The 26,657-nt window shown below is 43.8% G+C and overlaps 1 protein-coding gene across 12 annotated transcripts in view; it reads right to left on the bottom strand.

Moving 5' to 3' along the window:
* Positions 1-26,657, bottom strand: part of ARHGEF7 (Rho guanine nucleotide exchange factor 7) — a 124,756-nt gene that overhangs the window by 63,061 nt on the left and 35,038 nt on the right. For 6 of the 12 annotated variants that reach the window (XM_019746558.2, XM_019746559.2, XM_019746562.2 and 3 more), the window contains 3 exons: positions 14,423-14,507; positions 12,583-12,713; positions 5,377-5,578 (listed from right to left, as the gene is read on the bottom strand). In XM_019746558.2, coding sequence (XP_019602117.1) covers positions 5,377-5,578; positions 12,583-12,713; positions 14,423-14,507 — 418 coding nt within the window. Of the gene's footprint in view, positions 1-5,376; positions 5,579-12,582; positions 12,714-14,422; positions 14,508-16,665; positions 16,726-26,657 lie in introns of those variants that run through there. The other 6 variants (XM_074329527.1, XM_074329529.1, XM_074329524.1 and 3 more) reach the window with 4 other exon arrangements.

Here is a 26,657-nt window from a genome sequence, read left to right as displayed (position 1 = left end):
ACCGTCTAATCCCAGACCCCTCCGTACGTTATGCAAGGTTCCCCACACATGCCTCAGAGGTGCAAATCTTACATTTTATGCTCTTCCCACCTACTGAAAATTCTGCATCTGGAAGACAGAGTAAGGAGAGGCCCATCCTCTAATGAAGCCACATCCTGGGTTCTTTCAAAAACCTAACATCATGCGCACACATACATACACACGCACATGTGCGCACACGCCCAAACCTATTCTATACCAGAGAAAAGTGAGGGCTAGACAACAAACTATTTCCAGCGATACAAAGGAGAAACAAGGTTCTGTGTTGCCTTTGTCCCTTTCCCTGCAAATGGTTATTTATAGCAAACATTGTTCTTTCACAGCTAAATAACTGTGTCCAACAGCTTGCACCTTGTCACTTTTTGATGTCAAAAATAAACTATTCAAAGTGACAAACTTAGGAAGTGGCAGTGTATGACCATTCATTAAAGATGTGTGGATCAGGGGCGGGCCAGGTGGCTCAGGCGGTTAGGGCTCCATGCTCCTAACTCCAAAGGCTGCCGGTTCGATTCCCACATGGGCCAGTGGGCTCTCAATCACAAGGTTGCCAGTTCAACTCCTCGAGTCCTGCAAGGGATGGTGGGCTCTGCCCCCTGCAACTAAGATTGAACAGGGCACCTTGAACAGGGCACCTTGAGCTGAGCTGCCGCTGAGTTCCCGGATGGCTTAGTTGGTTGGAGCACATCCTCTCAACCAAAAGGTTGCTGGTTCGACTCCCACAAGGGATGGTGGGCTGTGCCCCCTGCAACTAGAAATGGCAACTGGACCTGGAGCTGAGCTGCGCCCTCTACAACTAAGACTGAAAGGACAACAACTTGACATGGAAAAAAGTCCTGGAAGTACACACTGTTCCCCCATTAAGTCCTGTTCCCCTTCCCCAATAAAATCTTTAAAAAAATTTTAAAAAAGACGTGTGGATCAACAATTACAGACATTTACGTTCTGACATCAATGCCAAGCATAGGTCATTATGCTTCACGTTTTACAAGAAATGCCTTTACTGTACACAGATAATGAGCTGCCTGGAAATGAGAGACATTAAACTCATCACTTCAGAAACAATCATTTGAAAGACACCTGGTGAATGTGTCCACACACCCGAAACTGGGCTTGTTAGGATACAGAACACGGTTTGTTCACCAGGCTGGCTCAGCCCTCAGTGGTATCCACGACAACCGCACGCGCCTTATCACGCTGCCCACTAAGGACTGAGCGCCCCCACGTTTACTTAATGACAGCAGCAACCAGCGGCTCACTCCTAGAGCCAGCCTTGTGCTTCTCTGTCCTTCCCTCTCCCTTGAACTTAAGAAAATATCGTGTGTAAAACATATATATCTATATATATGAAATACAATAGAAAGCCAGGGGTTTTTACAAATAAAAAAAAATGTACATAGAAAATAAATGCTAAGTAACAATGATATAACTTCCATAAAGTAGTAGATTCGGGAAGCATATACAGTGCGTTTGCAGCAAGCGTTAGAAACAGCCTTATGCAGACTCTTGGAAGGTATGTATTTAAAGAGGAACAATTTCAAATAAGAAGCCACAGAGGTCAAAGGCACAAATCCATGAAGCTCCACCACAACACTGCCGTCTCTCACCACAAGAGGGCAAACAATCACAGCTACTTACACTTCCCCGAGAAGTGGGGGAGAGAAACTAGACATGCTTGAGAACTTACCTGGAAACACACAGCCCAAGACATTTTAAATGTAGACCTCAGTTTTGTTTATTCAGTAAAAATATTTGTAAACCAAATCAAAACTTAATGCAGAAGAGAAACTCACAATTTAAAGGAAATCAGTGTTTTTGTTTCACGAGGAAGAGATCCTAACACGATGACCAGTTACAGGCACCTATATGTTTGGGAACTGGCACGTTTTGCTTGCAGAAAATGAAGCATTAAGTACACCGTAAATTACACTGCTTACATTAAACACACTCTTGAAAAAAGGAAACCTATTCCAAAATCAGAAAGCCACATAAAATTACTGAAAAAAAATGAAACACTAAATGCCACTGTAATCCTAGAGTTTTATTCTCAACTGTTATAAAGTGATATGATCAAAAAGTGGTTTCACGTCTTTCTGTCTCAAATGCCGACATTTAAAATCAGATGGGGATAGATTTCCTTAGAATATACTGAGGTAATCTGAGAATACCAAGGATAGGAAGTTATTCCCAAAAGAGTTATGCTTTTGGTTCAACTGTCAGATAAGAATAATTAACATAACAGATCACCAATATGAGCAAATATTTTTCCTTATACTTTAAAAAATAAACAGAAAAAAAAAAGAAAATTTCCAAAGTTACTTGGGTACAAAAACTTGGGAGACCATGTGACACCCACAAAGAGCTCTTTGACAACAATGAAATTATGTACCCTTGTTTAAAGGGGTGTGTCTGTCTGTCTCTCTCTCACACACACATACGCGGAAACACAGGATAAGACACAAAAACAGAATTTCAGACAGAACAAAGTGCTGCAGTCGTCCCTGATGTACACATTTATAAGTAGGTTATGGCTGGTTCTTCTTAGAGCGGCTTCGATCCCCACCAGCTCTCAAGCCCCACACATTACTCCAAAAATGGGACCCGAGAGCAAGAAGTCCCCACTACATTGCTGTACTTTAAAAGGGTTATCTGTGCAATGAAATGAATTACAGCTGACCCTTGAACAACATGGGTTTGAAATGCAGTGATCCACTTTACACGGATTTTTTTTTTCAACAAATACTGTAAATATATTTTCCTTGTAACTTTCTTAACATTTTTCTCTAGTTTACTTTACTATAAGAATATAGTATATAATACCTATAACATACAAAATATGTATGTTAATAGACAGTTTATGTTATCAGTAAGGCTTCCAGTCACCAGTTAAGTTTTTGGGGAGTCAAAAGTTAATACACAACTTTTCAACGGTGCACGAGTCGGTTCCCCTAACTCCAGATGTTGTTCAAGGGTAAACTGTACTACCAACAGATGACACTGATGACATTCAAATCCACTTGAAAATAATGCCCAGAAGTCACCTGAAGAGAAGATTGAGACCCACAAACTCCATCTTTTCAGATGACTCTGGGTGGTGAATTTGCAAAGGTTAACTTTGAAAATTCCATGAAGAGAAATACCTGAAAAGTAAAAATTCATTCATTTGCACTCTTACTATGGTGACTCAAAATCAGACCAGAATTCCCATTTAAATGAGTCATTCTCAGCAGAATTCAAGGAAGCCCTATTTCAACAGACCATCGGCCCAGTCAGCGGGCTCCACTTCCGTTAGCGTAGCCCTTACCAACACTGACCTCCCGACAGCATGCCCATTACCAGCTCTGTGACCTCCTGATGGCGTGCCCATTACCAGCTGTGACCTCCTGAGAGCATACCCATTACCCGCTCAGTGACCTCCTGATGGCATACCCCATTATGAGCACTGTGACCTCTGGATGATGTGTCCATTACCAGCTCAGTGACCACCTTGCCTCACTGGTAAGAGGAAAGAGCACCTCATCCTTTCCCACCCTTCTTGACTCCAGCATCCTCGTGGAAAGGGCCAAAGTGCTGCTCTTTCATCCCCAAAAGTATGAATCATGGGAATTCGGGACTAGCCACAAGCTTTCTCAGGGCCTGGACTCCGCCGCCCCAGCCGTCAGGCTCGAGGGCCAGCGCTAGCGCTGCCCAGCTGTCCCAGGGACTGACCAAGTCACTACTGAAGTCCAACCAAGTCACAGACGAAGCCACATTTCCTACCAGCTGTTCTGTAAAGTCAAGATGACATGTCCATCCCGGTCGACCTGATACCACTGCTATGCTCTCAGCTGGTTCTACACTTGGACAGGTTAAAAGATTATTTATTTGTATGCTATGCCCTGAATATCCCATCAATACTTGTCTTCTGGGGCTGTGGTAAGGAATGAGGAATGCATGAATGAGGTCACAGATAAAAAGCACTTTATATGATAACCACAACATAATGAGCAGCCAAAAAAATCTTGACTATTATCAATTTTATTATAGTAATAATGGAAAAACACTGTTTTTATTATCAACAACCACAGAAAAACAGCAAGAATGAAATACTACTCCACACCCATTATGATGGCTATTATAAAAAAAAACAAGTGTTGGCAACAGTGTGTAGAAATTAAAATCCTTTTGCATTTGTGGTGGGAATACAAAGCGGTGCAGCTGCTGTGAGAACAGCTTGGTGGTTCCTCAAATTTAACACAGAATTACCACGAGCCAGCAATTCCACTCCTAGATATACGCCTAAAGGAACTGAAAGGATTCAAACACATACCTGCCCACCCATGTTCACAGTAACATTATTCAAAACAGCCAAAACATAGAAGTGACCCACATGTCCCGCCACAGATGAATGGATCGACAAGATGTGGTTGTGAAACAGAACGTATATATAGTGGTTTCCAGTTCGGGGGAGCAGAACTACAACCCTTATAATTTTCTAAGTGCTGAGAAGACGGAGCAGCTTTTGTTCTACTGAGGAGACTCTGGGTGGCTCCTGGATTGGGGTCTAGTCACCAGAATGACTCAGCCATGATTAGAAGCTTGGAATTTTCAACCTTACCCCCTATTCTCAGGAAAAGGAGAGAGGCTGGAGTGTGAGTTAATGGTCAAGTATCCCTACGTGATGAAACCTCCATAGATCAAATATATGGTGATGGAAGGAGAACTGACTCTGGGTGGTGAACACACAATGGGATTTATAGACGATGTATTACAGAATTATACACCTGACATCTATGTAACTTTACTAACAATTGTCACCCCAATAAACTTTAACTAAAAAAAAAAGAAACCTCCATAAAAACCCCAAGAGCACGGGTGCAGAAAGCTCCCAGGCCGGTGAACACCTCTCCGTGCCAGGAGGCTGGTACAGCCCCAACAACATGGGAACGAAGGCGCTTCCCTCAGGACGTCCCAGACCTCACCCCATGTGCCTCTTCATCTAGCTGTTCCTCAGTATCCTGTATTATGTAAGAAGCCAGTAAATGTTAACTAGTGTTTCCCTGAGTTCTACGAGCCATTCTAGCAAATTATCAAACCCAAGAGAGGTCATGAGAACCCCAATGTATACCCAATTGGTCAGAAGAAACCCCAATGTGGGGGGAAGGGTGTAAAGTAAAAAATCACTTCCATTGAACAACAAAAAATAAAAAAATAGGTAAGAATTCGAATACTAAGCCCATAGTCACTTACACAAGTTTAACTGGATAAAAAAACTTAGTACCTACTGAACACATCCATTTCTTTCTGTTCCTTCTCCCCTGAAGGTAAAGCATCAGTCCGTTCTGGCAACTGGCCACTTACCGCTCGGCTTGATCTCTCGCACGTAGTTGCTGGGGAACCAGCCGGTCCTGCCGTTGTGGGTGCCCTCCCACCAGCCCCCTTCCTCCACTCGAGTGACATGTATGACGTCTCCTTTCGTAAAGGAAAGCTCGTCTTCATTTGTCTGCTGGAAGTTAAACTTTGCTCTTACTACCAGTTGATTGTTGCTATTATCAGTCATGTCCTAAAACAGGGAGAGGAGAAGAAAAATTTCTTGAAGTATAGTCTACGCCATTATAAAATAATTCGATTATATTTTACTATTATAAATATAGCCTAACTGTCCCAAACAGCAGAGGAATGTTTAAATCTGAGAAATTTAAGTTTCCTCTCTCCTGAAGTGCACCTTGGCCAGCACCACCACCACCACCCGTTCCAGTTCCAGAGGAAACCCTCTCAATAGCCTGAAAGGTCTTATTCCCACCATTGTCATGCCTACATAAACATACACACATTTCCACATGCATTCGTACGGAATTATATTGTACATACTTCTCTACAATTTACAAAAAGTCAATAAACTGTGGTCATTTTTTCAGCACTACTTAAAATTACTTTAGTCTTAACTGTGTAATATTATACTGTATGGCTATGTCGTTAATGTCTTAACCAAGTCTCTATTACTGAATTTACGACTATTTCCAATGTTTTTCTACTGCAAACCAAGGCTGCATGAAAATTATTTGCACATCTATCTTTGAACACACCTGTAAATAAGCCTGTATGTTAAATTCAGGTCAGAAAACATGGATGACACATTTTAAATTTTAATATCTATTTCTAAGTTACCCTCTAAAAAAGTTCTACAGACTTTCACCAAGCTACTTTCCCACCAATAGTATCTAAGAGTTATTTCTTCAAACATTCACCAACACTGGATACTGCCAGACATTTTTATTTTTGCCAACTGATGGGAAGAAATGGTACTTCATTTTAGTTTGGATTTTTCTCAGAGATTAGGCATAATTTGCAGATCTCTGAAATGTCAGACGAGAAAGGCAGACTGGCTAGAATTTCTTTTTACTTCCATCTGTCCCAGACTGGGTGCTGGGGAGGCTTGCACCCCAGAAACATCAACAGGAGTAAACAAAAAGACATGGAAACAAAAAAACAAGAAAAGACAAAAAGACAAGAAAAACATGCTCTCCTATCAAAGGACCAGGAAAGGGGCAGCAGACACTGACAGCGGGTAAGCCCGCTCAGCCTTCACCTGGGTGTCCATGAGGACATAGAACAGAAAATCTCAGAAAAGAAGCAGAACTTATAAAATTTACTCAAACTGACAGTGAAAGAAAATGACAAGAGCTCAAAGGACTTGGGGAAAATAACACAGATCTGAGACTAGTGTCACCAGTCTTGGAGGAGAAAGAGGGCAACAATGAAAAATGGTACAGAAATATGGTTGGAAATGTTCCAAATTTGGCAAAACACACAAACATACAGATTCAAGAAGCTGAATGAACCCCAAACAAGATAAGCCTAAAGAAATCAAAACCAAGTCACTTCATAATTAAATTTCAGAAAACTAAGGACAAAAAAAAAAAAAAAAAAATCTTCGTATTAGGACAAAAAAAGACATCTGCAGAGATGTGAGATCTTAAGAACATTATGTCCCATGCAGCCTCTCTCAAGAAGTCAGTGCAAGTTGAGCTCCTCCAAAACGGGAATTACCCAAGAGCAAAATGATGATGGAGAGAAAGAGGTAGAGGAGACGGCTCAGGTCACAAGGACGAGGATGAAGGAAACCTCCGAGACGGCAGCTGGCAACAGTCTCAGTGACACCAAGTGACTCAAGAAGACTTTGAGTTCCTTAGAAAGAGGAAAGTGAAAAATCTTCACACGTCTGAATATACAAGAAGAGACTCTTAGAGAAGCAAAAGAATAAGACTGCGATCTGCAAAAGGTGCACAGAAAACTCAGAGAGGCAACAATGACTAATTCCAGAAAACAAAATGCTGTTAGGAAGGCAGCACAGCACAGCACACCCTGGCTGTTGTGAGTCGGGTGGTACTAACGTTATACTAAGCACTGACCCAAGGGAAGCCATGACGGAGCTCATGAGGACGACGACCCAGGAAGCGGTTATGCGGGTACGTGGGCCCTCCTCTCCCTCTTCCACTGTGTGAAGTCCACAGTGATAACACTTCACATTTAAAAAAGAAAACCTAGTATAATATAGGCATTTTATTTAGAGACACACAGGCATATATCTAAAGAATCAAGGGGAAAAAATGGAGGTTGTCTCTAGCGATGTTTCCCGAATAGCAAGTCTTGGAGAATTAATTGGCTGACTCTTTAAATTAGGTGCATGTATCACTGAACAAAAAGATAAAAGCACAAACACAGTGATAAGGCAGCTCTTCAAGAAGAGCTGATATAATTCCTAAAACATTTAATGCTTATTTATCTATTTAAATGTATGTTTATACATTAATATAGGTACGTATTTAATAATTCCAATACATTAAATATTTCTCTAATATAGTAAACATTTAATGCACACTTAGTATTTAATACTTAGCATATTCAATACAGAAATATCTCTTCAACATTTGGCAAGGAAACTTGGCTGACCGCTGTCACCTCAAACACGACGCTTGCTGGCACACCTGAATGGTGAGGGCAGGATAAAGCTCACCGGTCTGAGTGAAGCTCACATTTGGAAAAACGGCACATGTTGTCCTTGCCCTGGCGCAGTGAAAGCTTATCGGGCTTCCTGTGCCGTATCAGGTTCTCTCTCTCTGCAAACCACTGTCCTCACTCATTAGTTGTCTACTATGATCTTCATTACGTTCTCCTTTCTGTGACTTGTCCTGGCTCCGTGTAGAACGTGCACACAGCCACTCCTGGTGACAAATTCCCACAACAGAATACGACACGCAACAAACAAACTCGCAGAGCAGGCCCCTAAGGAGGTCACACTGCCCCTGGGGTGACCCTCCTGCCAGGGCCTCCACCTCAGCTCAGCAACCAGAGCCGACGCCTCTCTGCACACAAGTGCCGCCTGAGCCTAAGCCAAGGCCCGGTGGCATCTTGTGAGACCTTGTAAGTGGGATAAACTACATTCTCCCTACTACGCGCACTAATCCTCTACACTCAAGGCACAGGCCAGGCAAGCACCACTGACACCTTCTCTACTTCACACACAGACACTCCACAAAGGAAAGGACAGAGAGGAGCCTGAGAGGAGAGATGGAAAGAAAGGCACAGAGCACAGGCAGCCAGTCTAGATCTATTTAAAATTTCTGATTCCACAAATTTCCATTCATTCAGCACTTACTACACTGAAGGCTATACAGATTTTTACGACACTGCTTTAAGAGGGCTGTTTAGAGGGCAAGATGCCAAAGACAGGCTGAAAAGAGGGTGTGAGACGAAGAGCTGCACTCCCTCCAGTGACTCTACATCACAACGGCTGTGTAAGGAGCGCTCCAGCCACTGTCACTAGTGTCACAGGAAGCTGGGAAGGATGTATTTAATCGCTATCATATTACTCTGGAATTATTTCCTTCCCTTTTTAAAAAGCTCTCCTGAAACTATACCTTGTCATCTATCTGGGCTCAACGTGACACTCCACAACAGTCTAAAACATAACAGGCTGAGCAAAAGAAGCCAGTCGTAAAATGAGTATATGCTATGGCATTCCCTTTACGTAAAATACAAAACAGGTTAAAACTCATCTTGACTATTAGAAATCAGGACAGCAGACAGAACAAAGGCCGGCAGCGCCAGTCAAGGGCTTACACAGGAACGCTCAACTTGTAAAAATTCAATGAGCTGTTTGCTTGGCACACACACTTTTCTGTATGTGTGTTACACGTCAATAAATCTTAGTGATGGGAGGAAATGGAAGAGGGAAAAAGTGAGCCCCATCCCCAGTGGGGCACACATATGGTATACCTCCTCTGTACACAGTAACCTACACCCACCAGTTTGTTCTTCATGGCTCTTTCTGATTCCTACAGTCAGAGCACCACCCATCAGTACCAGGCATCTGTAACTTAATCAAGTACTTGATTTTATCCGATGTTCTGAAATTATCCTAATAATCAAGAACCAGGATATCCTGTTGTGCTGCCTCCACACAAACTCGACCCTCTCCTCCATCCCTAGAAGTACCTGTATGTTATATAACCTCATTTGTAGTAGAAGAAAAGCTTGTCAAGGAGTGAAAGACTCAACTTCTACTTCAATGGTTACTATTTCCCAGTACTGTGAGCTTGTGTAAATATCTTCTCTAAGCTTCAGTTTCCTCATAATGTATTTCATCAAATAGAAGATGCCAGAAATTAGACAATGCCCCAGAGTTTTATATTCCACCAAATTATGATATGCCATCAACTGTAAGACACAGGCTACTTTCAGACATGCTAACACTTTTTTTTAAAGGTCTCAGAATTGATTAAATGTGGTATTTTGTTTATGGTACAGAGAAACTGAAAAGATTTTTTTCAGTTAATGCATTTTAGTACACTGTCTTACGTGCCTTGCAAATACACTTTGTGAACTCAGTAACCAGTGCTGGCCCTGGTCCCAGGGGACCACAGGGAGAGGAAAAGCTTTAAGAGCTCCAGTATCGTCTCCCATAAGTGAAGGATGATGGGAACAACCACCTCAAAAACATTCCCCCCGAACTCAGGAAAACTTGGGGAGCCCCATGTTGTACTTAATAGGAGTCAACAGATGAAGCAGGGACATGAGAAATCCCAGAAGCATTCAATAAAAGTTATTTAAGAACAAAAAAGGAGAGCGTCATCCTTAAATGGAAGAAAAACTATGACCCAAGTCAACAATCTGGGTCTCCCCCTCTCTAATTCAGTGATGGAGTTGCTTTCTGGGAGGTGAAAGGAACATCACAGAGCGCAGGGTCCCATAAAGAGCTCAATTAAGCGCAGGATATTGGAAAGAGGGTAAGAAGAAATCACCCCAAGAAAGGAGTAATCAGAAAGCAAATGGGAAGCGCCATAGTAAAGAAGTTAAAAGTTCCATTTCAGTGCAAAGAAAACACGAGAACTATTCAAATCTGTTTCCGTCACCAGGCAGGAAATCTGTCCTCGAGTAGACAGATGATGAATTCCCAGACACAGAAGCAAGATGACGCAGACACCAGGAAGCGCCAAGGTGGGAGTTAGGCAAGACAGTCTTAAACAGAAATGCAAGCAAGTACAGTAGCACCCTGAAAATACTAATCCTTGCTTTGGGGATGGTATCGCCTTACACAATTTCAAAGCTAGGCTCAATTTTAATGAGATCACAAAATTAATGTTCCATAAACTACAAGCTGTTTTCTTAGCTTAATTTTTTTATTATGGAAAATTTCTAACACAAAAGTACAGAATGATAGGTATACCTCCAGGTACCTATCACCCATCTTTAAACAAACATCTTGCCACTCTTGTTTCATTATAAATTATTTTTAATCCAAGAAAATTACCTCAAAGTACTATTAATAACACACACAGAAAAATCTAATAGCATTTCTTCCCCAGCATGGTAGGACAAGTCTTGCCAAGTTCATTTCACTAGCAGCTAACCGTGTCTACCAATCACAGACACAAAAATAGGTGAGATGGCTGAGGTCTTTTCATTTCTGGTGTAACTTAAAAAAATTTCTCTAGCTAATGAAAAATTAACCCTATACTTACTGTGACCTCAGTAACATTCATTATCAACATTACATTTCACTTTAATTTAAATTCTACATTTGCAATCCAGTCCTCATTTACACAAAAAACAAAAAGATGAAAAGTGCCACAGGTCAATGGGTGAGACAGCAAATATTTCTTTAGCCAAAGTTTGCTTAATACACTTTGCTCATGTATTTAATAAAGCTAATTAAAAAAATTTTTCAAGTGGTCTGTGTTTTTTTTCCTTAATTTTGAATCCTAACACTCCCACTACTCTATAAAATTCCTCTACCATTAAACCCTATTCCCTCATGGGGTGGCTGTGAGGGTTATTTGAGTTAGTCCAGACAAATCACCCAGAACAATGTCTGACACAGAGGAAAAAAACTCAATGCCTGTTGTACACAAAATCAGAAACGGGGTAAAGGGACTTTTCTAAGAGGAAAAACAGTCAAAAAATAAACAGCAGAGTTACTTTGAGTTCAAAAAGTTCAGGAATACGTAAAACCTACTAGCTCCTGTAGCTTTCAGTTCTTAACACTGCTTGGTGAACTTGAATCTACTTCGTCCTACAAAATATACCTCTAACCAAAATCATTTTTATTTCTTTAGGATTACCATTAGCTTATTTAACAACATTCCCTTCCAGACAGAAAGCTGTGGTCCCCTACAAGCTTTAGAAGAATTGGCTTCTCTTCAGATTCATGTGACAAGCTCATTTATGTTTCTAACGTAAAATCACTTACTGAAATATTGCAAGAAAGCAAAGTCACATCACTTGCTAATCAAACTAAGTGCCAATCACCGTTAGCTCCAAAGGGGGCTCAGCGTGTTTTCACAGTGACAGAGCTGCCCATCCTGGTCAGCTGATGTGATGGCCTCTTTCCACACTTCCTCCATTCAGTACCAAACTTAATCCATCCCCAGTTTCTCATTTCCAATTTCACTGTTAATCCTACGTTCTTTTGCTCAGAGCCTGTATCCCAGCGATTTATAAGCGGATTTTTCTTCACTTTCCAAGATGACTGTTAATCTAAGTTCCTTACCTACCTCATTACTAGCCATTAGGAGGAAGTCCCTCTTTCATATACCGCATCCTGACTCAGCAAAGCATTCTAAGTAATGCTTTTATAAAGAGAAAAAACACCTTTAGGTTTCTTTAGCTTTTAGCCATTTCTTCTTTGTACAGCTACATATTTTACAAATACATATTTCTTATTCCCACAGTTCTGTACATGTGTGCACAGATGAGAAAATACTATCTATGCAAGTGACCAGGGAAATATTTTAAAGCACACACCTCTGTAAATAAACAGATTTATGAATCTTAAAATGTAACCCCCAAAATACACAAGTTTCTCAAAAGCAGTCATTAAGCATTCTATCTGGATAATTTGATGAGAAGCAAATGCCAAACCTGAGTAAAGGAGCAACGGTGTGAAGTCAAACCACCCTTTGCTCTGCAACTGTTAACAGGCACGTGTGTCGTCCCCAACGCTCCTACACACAACTCACTTCCCCGACACATTCCAACTGCAGTAACCAATTCTCTCAAACTTACCAAACTTCGATACTGGCCCTGGAACAATTTTGAAGTCCGACTGTGCGAAGGCTGGGATCCCAGGGAGTCGAAAGACTTGATCCGATGAGATGAGGGCCGAGCACACACGGAGTCACTTCCCAGGCCAATATCTGCAAAGGTCGTACACAGAGAAGAGGGAGCTGAAATGCCTGCACCCCCACTGCACACCAGACTCTAAACTGGGGCAGCCCCCGAGGGACGCACCGCAAACCCCAACAAAGCAAGCCATTTACGCAGCAAACAAAGTGCAGATTCTGTCGACTACAGAAATGACTTGCAAACATTCCCCAATCACCTTTCCAGAAATTAACTGGAGACAACCACTACTTATCAGTTCTTGGCTAATATAACTTTCGAATTTGTGAAATGTTCTGTAACTGTTTTTAATAGTTTCCCTTCATCTGGAAAAAACAGCATCTCAAATTCCAACCCTTAGCGGAGCACCTCCCAGAAATCATTCCCAATCCATCTCCACCGCACGCCCATGGCTCCAGGATCACTTCTCACATGGGAAGCAGCAAGGATTATTTGGCAACAAAAGGAAAAGACTCTTACTTAAAACCAAAACAAATCCTCTTGTATTTTTCAGCCCGAGACCTTTCTGAGGATTATTCCCTCAAAATGAAGGTCACCCATGCTTTCCTCGCCTCACAAAGTTGTTGAAAGGATCAAAGGAAACAGGTATTAAAAGGCTTACTTGGTTCTCTCTCTGGAATCGCTTCGTTATTAGACGCTCCACTTAGGCCAACAAGTAAATGTTAGCACCCACTTCTCAGAAGCAATTTGACTTTTTTTAAAAATGAGGCCATGAGAAGCTTTCTGAGGAAATCGCTGTTCTGTGATGCACGTGCCTGAGATTCCCTAAGGCTACGTGGCAGCCCCGGGATGGCCCTCAGCAAACCAGCGCTATGAGGAGGCAGCTGGGCGGCCTCTAAGCACGGGACCCCCAGCCAGGACTGCAGCTCCCCCTGGACACACTAAAGGGAGTACCCCGCATCTGAAGAGCCAGGACAAAATGGGAAGAGACCATGACAAAATAAACTTAAGAGGTTTCTGATCAAAAGAGACATATCAAAGTCTAACTTTCCCCCATAAATCTGAAACTAAAATCTGTAAACAGAAAAATAAAAGTGACTTTTATGAGAACAGAAGAGCCACTAAGTCCACGCAGCTCTGCAGGACAGAACTTGTCAGGGCTCACAGGAAGGGCATAGCCTACCTCAGAGGGATTTGCACGGGACCTTCCTTTGCCCTCCGAGGTCTGGGAGCTCACAGAGGGGCACGCGTGTCCCCATCTCCACTCCCCGTCTCCAGGAGATGTGCCACTCGGAATGCTGTAACCTGAGTGACCCAATGCCCTCGTCACCTCCGCAAACCTGGCCCAGGAGGTGTTTACTTTAAAGGCCAATTCACTGGCAACGTCATTGCCATGGTTACACCTCACAAAGTCAGTACATCTGCTAATATGAGTTTTAATCAGCATAAATTTAATAAAAATCCAGAGAAAGGTGTTTCTAGCTCCAAGACGGCCCATAAGTGTAGCTACATGAATGAGACATTTCTCCTCTGTGATACTTTCAGGTAGAAATCGCTCTGCCCACAGAAAGGAAAACACCTGATATCTACCTGGGACCTAAAGAAGAAGATTTTGTTCCAGTAAGAAATTTTTAAAAATCACAGCAAAAGTAACAACTAAAATTTTAATGCAATGGAAGCTTATTTTCTAAATTCATAATGCTCATTTTCCTGCTAACAGAAAAGCAAAGGTTTTTGCCCTTTTATCTTCCCACCCCCTCAAGTTCAGTAAAAAACATCTTACCTGCTGTTACTTTATTTAGAGTCACTAAGGAACTGAGGACCTTGTTAAAATTCTGCCCCTGATACAAATCATTTGCATCAAATGTCTGAAAGGAAAAATTAAACAAGCAAAATTAGTAGTCTTATATTGGGTGCAGGATAAACGAAGTCCTCGCAGGAATGTAAGTCCCACACGTAGGATTTACAAACGAAATCCTAAAGATGCCGCAAACCTGAAAAAACAGGACCCGTGAGCTCAGTTTACAGCCTGGGGCTGGAAAGTCCAGAATAGCCTTATTTAGGCGTCCCTTAATCCTGGACCTGAGACCAACTCCCCACCCTCCCTCATAACCTGCGGGGGAGCCTTTCCCAGGTTAGGAAGCTGATTCTGTGAGCGCTCAGTGAATAAATGCTGAGGTGGTTTCACAATCCTTCTTAGATTAAGGCCGAGGCCGCAGGGCAGGCATACTACAGACAGATTTCCTCTCTTAGTCAGTCAATTTCAAAGCTAACAGCAGCAAAAGAGAAACGCAGACATCAGAACAGATATGAGTAAAAGAAGGGGGAGACAGGAGATACAGATTCCAGAACGAGGCCAGGTAGTTGGGGGGCGGGGGTGGGGGGTGGGGGGTGGATAAGACACCTCCACCCTCAGGGCAGAGGGCTGAGCAGAGCAGGGATGTCTAAGCTGCATTTTCTCCCATCTCCACTGCCTAGACACTGGGGGAGAGATGGAGTGGGTCCCAGCACACGCGTGCACAAAGCAGCCGAAAAATCAAGTACATTAGCTTGCTTAGCTACCTTACAGGTAGTCTATAGTGTGTGTGTATACACACACATTAAAACACACAGATCTCATTCCCAAATACCATCTGAAGACTACATATAGCTTTTGATCACCAAACAATCCCCACAAAAAAGAAATTTTAATAGCCAAATCATCCACAACTCTATGCCAGAAAAACTATAAAAAAATTTCTTTTAAAGATGCAAATAACAGAAAGATATAATTTTAGATACCAAAACGTAAATTACGTTAACAAAGTTCAATGTTTCTCTCACTGGGACAAAAAAGAAGAAACAGGACTAGTCATCAGGAATGAGTATCCGCAGAAGGGCCCGACTTCCTCTCCCAGTTGTCTGCCACCTCTCCTCTCATTTAGTCAGTTCCTGCATCTCACAGGTCCTGCCAGGAACCCCACTCCTTCCTGCCTCCCAGCCCCTACCCCCTTGCCCAGTTAACTCTTACTCATCTGACTTCTCCCAGCCTTGCTTCCTTCACCAGACTGAGTTAGGTCCCCTAACCTGGCTCGGCCAGCACATCCATCACAAGGACAATTTTATGTTCCACGTGTATATGCCACCCTACACTGAAAAATCTACAAAAGCAGATTTTATAACACCCAACATCTAGCAAAATGGTCAGCACACAGCAAAAACTCAGATGTCTGTTGAATGGATAAATGCACCAATCCATCCACCCATCCACCATTTATTTAGCTGCACTAAATGTGACGTTCACACAAAGAGAAGCCAAGAAGTGCTATTCCAAATCTGAATAACTATTGTTCTCTTCCTCAAAAATCATCTTCAGTTAATGATTTCCTGCCTTTAATTTCTGAAATAATGAGTAAAAATTGTCATGATGTATGTTTAAACATGACTGAACAAAAAAGAGAAAATCCGTAAGTTGAAAAACTTGAAGGAGGCCATCAAATCACTGAGTCAACAAAGGAGGTGAAAATACAGCTCACTTTTCTAAAAGCTGAAAGAGCAAACTAAATGGGGCCACAAGACATAAAAGATATGAATGCATCTAAGCATCCATACAGTTACTGACGCCATTTCTCATATAGCTGAAGTACAAAAAAAATAAAGCTGATTTCACAATGCCAGATCCTTCCTGTAAAAAGTGGTACCCCCTACAATAGTCTTAAAAATCACTTCATAAAGTAGAGTTTCATTCATTTGTTGTGCTATTATTTAAGAAGAAATTCAAAGTCAAATGAGAGCATCATCTACGCTGACATATACACCTACAGTTTTTTAATGAGTTAAATTTTTTTTAAAGAATTAGAAATATTAATCTCACTAGGCCTCCGTTTCCTTGTATATATTAATAGAACATGCAAGTTCCCTCGCTTGTAAAATGCTGGAGTCAAGTGATCTACATGTCTTTCAGCTCTGAAGTTCTAACTCTACAACTTGGAAAAATTAAAACTGTGGCATTCTACAAAAAGAAATATACATAAAATGGCTACTAACCTTCATTGTGGCGAGGCAGCGAGTCACAAAACCCAGAAAAACAGGATGTTGAAAACTGAAGTTTCCTGTTATTCCAGAACTATATATCTTTCTTAGTTGGATACCAGGAAGCGTCTGGTTGGCTAAAACTGCCCACCAATAGGATTCAATGTGATGTCAGAACTTAAGTGAATTCACATATACCCCACACTTCTTAACAGGAAACTACACAATGAAATGAGACAAATGCTTGCCACTGAGAGGGGGAAAAAGGCATATTCTGAGTCAATTAAAATGTTTTGACTAACGTGCTTCTCCACAGAAAGATAACAGAGTATGTCCTGAAATAGAAATCTATTCAATTAAATGCAAAACTAGGAAAATCTTAGGGTACAGAGAAAGTTTGTGCTATGAGAACAAGAAGGAAGTCTCATTAGAACTTTTACAGAAATAACTCTGCAAAATAAGTCAGCCTACATGTGAGAGCCCGGACATTTAGCACACGAAATTGTCCCGTGGGGCCCTTGGTGATAAGAGCCCTTCCAGCCTGGCCCACCTCGTGACCTCTCCACCAGCGCTCTAAAAGCAGCACACCTCACACACGGCAGGAGGGAAGGAAACAAACACCGCGGTCCCTCTTCTTCAGGCGGTACTGGGAGAGTGGTTCACAGGAGCGGCTGCACATTAGAATCTCCTGGAGCTTTAGAAAACCAACATGCTCAAGCCATGTCCCAGAGTAACTGAACTAGAATCTCTGTGGAAGGGACCCGGAATCAACATGTTAAAGCTCTCCAGGCGATCCTGTAGCCAGGTGAGAGGCACCTCCCTAGAGAGATATGCAAGGTACCCCGAATCCCCTCCCGAGGCAGGCGCACCCCTCACACTTGTCCCTTATAAGCACACTGAAGAGGGAACACTCAGTAACCCACAGATCTTAGAATATATCCAGTTGGAAAAGTGTATTACCAAAAACTCACCCTTGCTTTTATTTTCTTTTTTAACTTTTTATTTTGAAATCATTTCAGGCTTACAGAAAAGCAAAAATTATACCAAAAACAAACAAACAAACAAACAAAACAACCCATATACCTTTCACTCAGAGTCCCCAAAAGTAAATATTTAACCCCATTTGCTTTACTATTCTGTCGGTGCGCATATATATCCCTGATTCAGGATCGAGGTCTTTGGCAGATGCACCGCAGTGCTTACTATCAGAAGGCGACTGATGACAATTTTTCCAATAACTGGGGATTTTAACCTTGGCCAATTGATTAAGGTGGTATCAGCCAGGTTTCTCTACTGTAAAGTTACTATTTTATCTTTGAAATTAGTAAATACAACTTGGGTAGACATTTTGAGGCTATGAAAAATATGCTATTTCTCATTAAAATTTCAGCCATGATATATATAACATAATACTTAATAAGAATCTGATGCTTCTTGCCTGAAACAATCATTGGAATGGTGGTAGCCAAATGGTGACTTTTCTCATTTCATCGATCATCCCAAAAGTACAGGTACTAGTTTTCTGTGAGAGGGAAGTTTCCCTTCTCTACCATTTTTTAAATCAACTTATTTATTTCATTATGGATTCATAGATTCTCATTTAATCTGAGTCACATAATCCATTATAGTTGTTATTCTTTTGAAGCTCAAATTATTCCAGATTTGGCCAGTGGGAGCTGGCTCCTGTGTTCCCATGATTCATTGAGCGCTTCCTTACTTTCAGACTCAGCAAAATTTCCCCAGATCACGTTCGTATGTCCTGGCTCCAACCCTAGAATCAGTCATGTTTCTCAGTAACTGTCACCCTCACTTTTACATTTAAATGAATTAAATGTGCAGTAGAATAATCCAATATTCTCAAAAAAAATTATCTTACCAGTTTTCCACCAAAAAATTCATAATATTAAACACTTGTTTATTTTCAATATTTTACTTTTAATAAAAACAGCACTTCATAATTAAATATAACAAATACAAACCATATAGAACCCAGGGTAAGACAGGCCCAGAGTATCCAAAGTGGGACATAAAAATGCCTTCTAAGAACTCTCGAGTTGCTCCCAGGGGAAGAGAGGTAGGGCTGAGCGAAGGAAACAAGGCACGTGGTGGGAGGGAGGCCATCCCTCTGACGACAGGTAACCCTCCTGAATTTGAAGGCTGCACCCTGCTGGTTCCAGCCTTACACACCTTCCCGAAGCCCTCGGCCTCAGGTTTCTCATAAAATGGCATGAGGAACAGACAGGACACTGAGATGACGATGATGAGAGGAAGCAGCAGTGTGCAAATTCCTCACGTCAAAAAGAAACGGGATTGAAAAAGACTCTGAATCTTGTACACCAAGTCTTAAGGTCTCTTGTAAAAACTGACCCATCGATAATTCCATTCTACCAAGGAAAATTTTTATTTCCTAAGCTACAAAACAAAATTACCAAGAAAAAAATAGCGTCCTCAGTAACTGTACGTGCTCAAAACCAGAGACATCTTAGAGACCATCTGGACGGGCCCACAGCACCCACAGCAGGCACTGCACATACTGCACACGCACACTCTCTGGCGCCAGCCTCCACGGACGCTCATCAGCAAGGTGCCAGCTCCCACTCCCACAGGACACAGCCTTCCTCCTCCGAACACTACGTTTCTCACCCAGAATTCCCACCCGTGAAGCTGCCGCTTCTGACACAGACCCCTGCTCCCACTCGCACCTTTCAGCACGGACAGCGTGGACTCTTCCGCCACCCCGAGGCTCGGGAGGGGAAATGCAGCCGCCAGCAGCCGGCACTCAGGCCTGCAAGGTGGTGGGCGTGGGAGCTGCTCCCACTGCTCAGAGTGGGAATCGTAGCTGACCTCACCTGAGCAGTTTTAAATACAGTGTGAACAGCGCACAATCACAAAATGCCAGCAGCGCTGTCAGCGAAGAAGGGGTGTCAGGAGACGGTTGTAGCTTTCTCTACCAACCTCTTCACCAAAAAGAAGCAGGAAATGAAACTATTTTAAAGGAAAAGAGTGTTCTAAAATTCAGGTTAATGGAAGTGTACTCCACAAGTACAATCACAGGCACAAATGTTTTACAAGAAACATGCAAGTACAGACGAGACAGAAAAAAGTAATAACTTCCTTTATAGGGGAAAAGTACTAAGTACCAAAAAGATTCCAGCCAAGAATGTATCCTTCTCCTGGAATCAAGCAAAGCAGCGCACTGCTGTCACCTTCCTAAAAGCGTCAGCATACTAGTACTTTTGTCCTCAGAGGCCTGGCTGACTCCCCTCACAGGAGCCAGGCAGGGGCTCAGGGCATCACTGCTGGTCCCGCCTACAAAACGCAACGTAGTGGCCAAGGAATATCTTCAGGGCAAAAAGACAGTAGAAGCTCTTAGGTGTGGCCTCTGCTTTTTCCTCCAGTTTCTCTCACAAGCACATACATCCTAGTCCTCTATTGGGGGAAACCCCGGAATCATATAATCCAGACAGAGGGTTGATTTCTCTTTATAAACAAAAGAGAGCACATCACTGACCCCGCTGACACTAAACCTACGAAGACTCCAGGCTGGTTTTTTCCAACAAGGGCTAGTCCTGGATATCATCTCATACGTGGTACAACTTGAAGAGAAACTTGAAGTACAATTAAAAGAAGACCTACTGATGCAAGAGGGCTCTGAACACAAGAGCAGCATAGTGAAGAAGAGAAAGAAAACGAACCGACTGGACGTGGCAGTGGCTGCAGGAGCCACAGGACTCACCGGCCACACTGGGTCACTTTGCTAGAACGAAAGCTCTGTCAGAACTGAGTCCAGGACAGCGGCATAAACCAGGGCCACGCCAGGCAAGGCAGGCGGTATGGCCGCCCGAGTCTATGATTTCCCAGTGCACGCTGGGAGGAAGGCAGTGAGGGGCGACACCGAGCACGGGCCTGCCACGGGCTAAGCCGCCTGTGAGCACCGGCCCCGGGGACAGGTCACTGCAAGCCTGGGCACCATTCTCCTCACCTGGAAAGGGCAAGAAACTCCACCAGCTGACCTTTCCAGGTACCTCTGACACGGTGTGCTGTTTACAAAACAACTGCCGATTTCGAGCAAAGGGGAACCAGGGTCGAGACGCCGCAGAAGAGAAAATGAGGGAGAGCGAAGGTGAGGGGGGTGTTCGGGGCTGGCCTTCCTGACGTGCTTGTGTAAAGGCTAAAGGAGGGGAAACAGAACAGTGATTTACAGCTCCATGGAAGGTTAGGCACCCTCTGTACTAGCGCTGCATCCCCTAGGACCAGCTTCCAGAGAGAAGAGGCCCCAGATGGCTGGGCAAGGGACAAAAGAGCGGCGACTGGGCCTGGCGTGGCAAGAAGACCAGCTGGCTCACAGCAGCGCTCTCCCAGAGGACACTTCTGAAGGTCTGGGAGGACCCCCTTCCTAGCGGGCCAGGGCCTGCCCTCAGAAGAGGCCGGGGGCTGCGAGAGCCCCAGTTCAGGGCACTGTGCTGGATGCTGCCACCACAGGAAGTTTCAACCTTGGCCTTGAGAAGGAAAGACAGCACCTGCCGTTAAGACTTCAGAAAGGCTTTCTCAAAGGCGACAACTGCTGTGGTCTTAGCAGATGTACAGACACTCAGCTGTAGACAAAGGGCAGAGAGAAATGTGCACCGTCTGTATCAGAAGGACACCGGCTGGCCCTAAAAGGCTCTGTACCCCGCCCTGTGTCCCTCCCCCATCTGTCCAGCGCAGGCCGAGTAAACAGCTCCTCAGAGCACCCCACCACCCTGACCACTAATGTCCCATAAAATACTGTCAGTGACACATCACTGAAAGGGCTAAAACTGATTGTCAGACTTGGCAATCTGGCCCAGACTCAACTTCCCAGCCTTAACTTTTACTAGCCCTTTAAAAAATCCTACTATATTCCAATATATTCCTTATTTATATTACATTTGCTATCAAGTTTAGTTCCTAAATTAGCGCCTGAAATAAGGAGGGCTCCCCTGTACACAAGGAAGGTGGAGCTCTGTCACACACATTGACCAACAGTCACCAGTGCCCAGCTGGCAGGGCAACGCTGGCAAGGTGACCCATGTGCACACGTGAAAGCTTCCAAATGTGTAAACCTCTAGCCAGGCAGAGGATGTCTGTGGCTTAGCAGAAAGAGCCACCATGGCTTTAAAGAAAGCCTTAACCAATGGAATATGGTTGTAAAATAGAGGTCTCAAAGGCACAAGTTGTAAGAGCTGACGCTCATCCAATCTAGAATTTTCACATTCATTCATCACTATTTTCCAACTTCCTTGTCTAACTCAAGGTCACTGCAGCTGGCTGTTTCCTGCTGTCTTCCATTCCCGCCCCCCCCCCCCCCGGGGCCCCCACTGCCACGCCGTTCAGTGGGCTCTGGAGGAGATGTGAGTGCCCATGACCCACACCAGCTCGGGCGGGATGACACATGCAGGCTGCATGCAGACACTTCAGGAGCCCTGCAGGGTTTCAGCCCAGCTCCCTGCTCTCTTCCCTTAAATGATCAGCACGCCGTATTGTGTTCACGAGGTGGGAGGAGGATCCGAAAACGTGAGGACAGGGCTTGAAACCCACCAGCGTGGCCACCCACTCTGGGAGTCCCACCTTCACACGCCTTGCTTTTCTCTTCAAAGTGAGTTGCACACCTTGTATGTGGATACATCAGATAGCACGGCCGTTCAGCAGAGCACCGCCACACCTGACGGAGTGGAACAGGGCTCCCCAGGGAACCTGAGGTCGCCTGAACCTCAGTGAGCCCTGCACGGCCCCACCCCACCCTGCATCCCGGAGTAGGCCTCACCTTGTCTTCCAAATTCACACAGCATGGGACATCGGGAGTGTATCCTCCATATGTCACATGAGAAAAACAGAAAAGCAAACTTGACATCACAAAATAGGTGGTGTTATACCTCACATAACGCAGATCTGTTAGCCAGGAATCTTCCAACGGCAAGCAAGTGAAACCAAACTCAACCTGGCGTAAACAAACACAAATTATTGGTTCGCATAACTAACAAGTCAGGAACTGGCAAGAGCCACATGCACAGAAATGGAAAGCTGAAGGCCCTCTTCACTGCTGTCTTCAGTGTGGGCTGCAATTGCAGGGCTGTTCTTCCGTAAGGCAACTCCTGTGCCCGCGGCCCTAGCAGCTGCACCCACCTGACTCCAGCCACGCGGCCACGGAGGCAGAGCAGCAAGGAAAGCTGTGCAGCCCCCGGTGATAAGGCAGCAACCCGCACACACGTGGGACGCCCAGCGCGAGGGCAAGGCAGCCCGCACGGCACCACGACCAAGCAGACGCAGACCAGTGGGATGGGTCCAGGATGACACAGCAGCCACGAGTGTTACCACAGCTGCTTTCTCACTCAGCCTCCCCACAATTACACCAACAATCACAGGAACACAGACAGCACCAACCTCAGTGGACTCCGAGCCACCTGGCCATACTGATGCCCAGGTAGACGACTCCCACCTAAACGGTGTCACTGGCTGATAACACCCCGAGATACACCCTAGAAGAAAATACCAAGGAATGTGGAGGAAAGTCTTCTTCCCACCATCTCTACACTAATGGAAAGACCCCCTGCAACATAAGGCCAACTAAGCACTTTCTCAACTCCTGAAGCTTGAATATTCCAAACGCAACGAGCCAGGTCAGCTCTTCCAATGAGTTTATAGGACGCTATTTTTGACACAAGAAATTGTCCCTTTTGGCACAGTTCTAGAGTGTGGTTCGTGAAGTTTAAAAATATAATTTTGTTCTATCACATTGTCAAATGGAATTTGTGATTTTAGAACAAGATGAGTAAAAATAAATCTTAAGTAAGTTGTGCTATTTAAGTTTAATGCATATGGTCCATATTGTTGGGGATGCGTGAAAAAAAGAGATCCAGCAGTAAATTTTCACCTTCTTGGCTTGTGTAGATTTTGTACTTAATTCCACCTACTCTCACACCCCAGGAATAAAATTAAAGTTTGATGATGGAGTCTACCAATGTATGTAGCACTTTCACCCAACATGCCCCCAAGTTTTTTCAGTTTAAAATGAGAAATCATATTCAATTTTGTGTATCAACACCCAAAACACAAGGACAAGGATCACATACAAACCAGAAATACCGGCCAAACATTTCAGGCAGTTTCCAAGAAGGGCTGGGGGAGAAGGGAAGACAAAGTCCTGAGAAGAGGCAAGACAACTGAGCAATGAAAGCGTTGGTACGTCTTCGTCGCACAGAAATCGCCAGGGAGGCTGAAGCACAGGCAGCAGGAAGAGGAGGGATGGAGCATCAGCCAAGAACGAGGCCCTGGGTGCTGGAAACTTCACGCCAATCAATCTCTTTTACAAACAGGTGTGGAGAGGAGCGGCAGACTGGCTAAGGGTTTCAGACCTGAGAAACAACATGGCATTGGGCTCTCTGGATTTTCTTTTTGCTTCAAATGCCCAGACTATGTGCTAGAGCAGGGGTGTCCAAACTTTTTTCAGCGTTTTTTACCAAGGGCCATATGCGGTAAAATACACAAACAGCCGGGCCACTCACTCGAGGTGAAGTACGTATTTCCTCACCTGGTTTATTTAAGTAAACTAAATATATTTTTTGAATTTGCTGCGGGGCAATTAGCAATGGATTGCGGGCCACAGTTTGGACACCTCTGTGCTAGAGAAACCTGCAGCCCAGACACTCCAAAGGATGCAGACAAAAACAGCCCTGAGAAAAGCTTGCTCTCTGGCCAGAGCACCAGGAAAGGGGCAGCCCAACACACAGGAAACGTCTAGACAACAGCACCACGGGAATCGGGGCCCACCCTCCCCATTAAGAACATGCCCCTCCCTCCACCCTGCCCACTATGCCCAGTGGAGTCACACTGAGCTCATCTTTCATACAGGAGTCAAGTTCAAAATGATCAATCAAGTAATACAGGTTTCTGACATAGTATTTAATTTATAAAAGTAACTACTGAAAAATTAAGAATCACCAAACAATGCAATTAGTTAAAATTAGGATATAGAGGGGTTGGGAGGGAGGTGGAAGGCATGGCAAGTGTACTAAATCCTTTCCTTTCATGGGGATCTAAATGACGGAAGCCACAGTGGAACGCAGAGAAGGAAGAGGATTAGAAGAGAATTTTATAGGTAAAAATCCAAAGGGCTTTGTCGCGATTAGCATGAGAAAGTACAAGTACTTTATAAACTATTCAATGCTATGCAAATATAACTTTCACCATATGGCATGAAAAGTTCAAAAGAAGTTTGAGTGACCAGAAAAGTCAGGACAGCAGACGATGCTTGACGAGAGACTTGAGGGTAGGTGCTGCCAGAACATCCAGATGTTCAGTCACTTTCAGGCAGAAAAAAAAACAAGCTTATGGGCAAATATTTTCATTCAGAACATCTTTGTTTAAAAAAAACACAAAAAAACAAACAACAACAAAAACAAGAGCCAATACTTCTATCTAAACGCCATAAAATGCTATAGCTCTGCTTGCCCGTCTCTGTGTCATTTCTGGTTTCTAGGACATGTACCTTGTGTACTTATTTCAGTAAGTACCATCTAATAAAGCCTGCTATCACGACCACAATGACACAATGCGACCACAGTGTGACTGCCGGCATGCTGCCTCTGCAGGCCTCTCTACCATTTACTGGTCTTAGTTCTACCTTGTAGGGCTATACCAGTGGTACCTCGGGTTTCGAACGTAATCCGTTCTGGAAGACCGTTCGAGTTCTGAAACATTAGAGAACAGCCGACAGCTAGGCCTCAGGATCTTGCACTCAGCGGAAACCATGTGACATGTTTGACTTCCGAGGCATGTTCGTGTTCAAAAACCGAAGCATTTACTTCTGGGTATACGGCGTTCGTAAACCGAAATGTTTGTCAACGGAGACGTTCGAAAACCAAGGTACTACTGTACTTGAGACCCAAGTTCTATTAACTTAAAAAAAAAAAAAAAACGCTTTCTAAAATGTTTGGGCAGCTGTCTAGACTAAGCATTCCCCTTCCAAGCCTGTTGCAATAATCGCCAAGACACAACCACTGTACGCCACCATCCCCTTGTTTCAGCTGATCTTTCCTTTTAATTTCAGAAGTGCTGGAATCTCCATCAACCTGGATTCAAACACCAACTGCCTCTCACACATGCTGGCTGTCGGGCGCATTTCCGGACCCCTCGCCATCCCCGTTCCTGCGCATTGCCCGGGGCTGTTCTGGTACCGGTGGCACGGAGTGTGCTGACATGAGGCACTTCCTGGCATGACCCCGGGGAACACAGAAGATCACTCGTGCAGAATTCTTGCCTAAAATGTTTAAGCCAAATCAGAGCCTGTCCAGACTGTGGGACACGCTGCACGATAACAACCCTACATTCTACAAAACGTCACAGTCATAAATGATAAAGGTGGAAAACTGCTCTGGAAATGGCGGAGACTAACAAGACATGACAAGCCAAAAGCAATGCATAGCCCTTCTCTGGAGTCTACATTTAAAAGAAAAAATAAATAAAAGCTACAACGGTCACTTGGAGACCATTGGGCAAGTGTGAACACAGGCTGTATCTGAGATGGTATTACTAGAACACAAAAGGTCTTGGTTAAGTAGGAGAACGTTCTCATGTTAAATGGACACGCTGAGTATTCAGAGGCAAGCAGCATGAGGTCTGCCACACAGCTTAAATGGCTGGCGAAATAAAACTGTGTTAAAACACTCCGCGAGAACAAAGGGGCCAAAGTGTCTATACCACAATCTAAGTGAAGGCACAGGGGATTTACACTAGTTTTCCAACCTTCGTTAAAGTTTTTCAAAATAAAGAAGGGCAGGGGGCATATTATGAGGCTCTCTCTCTAGCAGCCCCTCACCACGCCAGCCTCTCTTTTAAGTAGAAAATGAAAGCGTTGCCCCCCCATCATCCACAGACCTTTCTGATAAACAAGGACTCGGGTGAACAGTCCTGACTGGCCCCACGCCACTTCTTTAAGACATCACTAGTTGCCACACGGCTCTCCCTCAGATGCCCATCAGAGCTGGACT

Source organism: Rhinolophus sinicus, linkage group LG04, assembly GCF_036562045.2.
Source record: "Rhinolophus sinicus isolate RSC01 linkage group LG04, ASM3656204v1, whole genome shotgun sequence".
Classification (NCBI taxonomy): Eukaryota; Metazoa; Chordata; class Mammalia; order Chiroptera; family Rhinolophidae; genus Rhinolophus; species Rhinolophus sinicus.
Note: the sequence above shows the minus strand (reverse complement) of the source record. Positions and strands in the feature narration are given on the sequence as shown.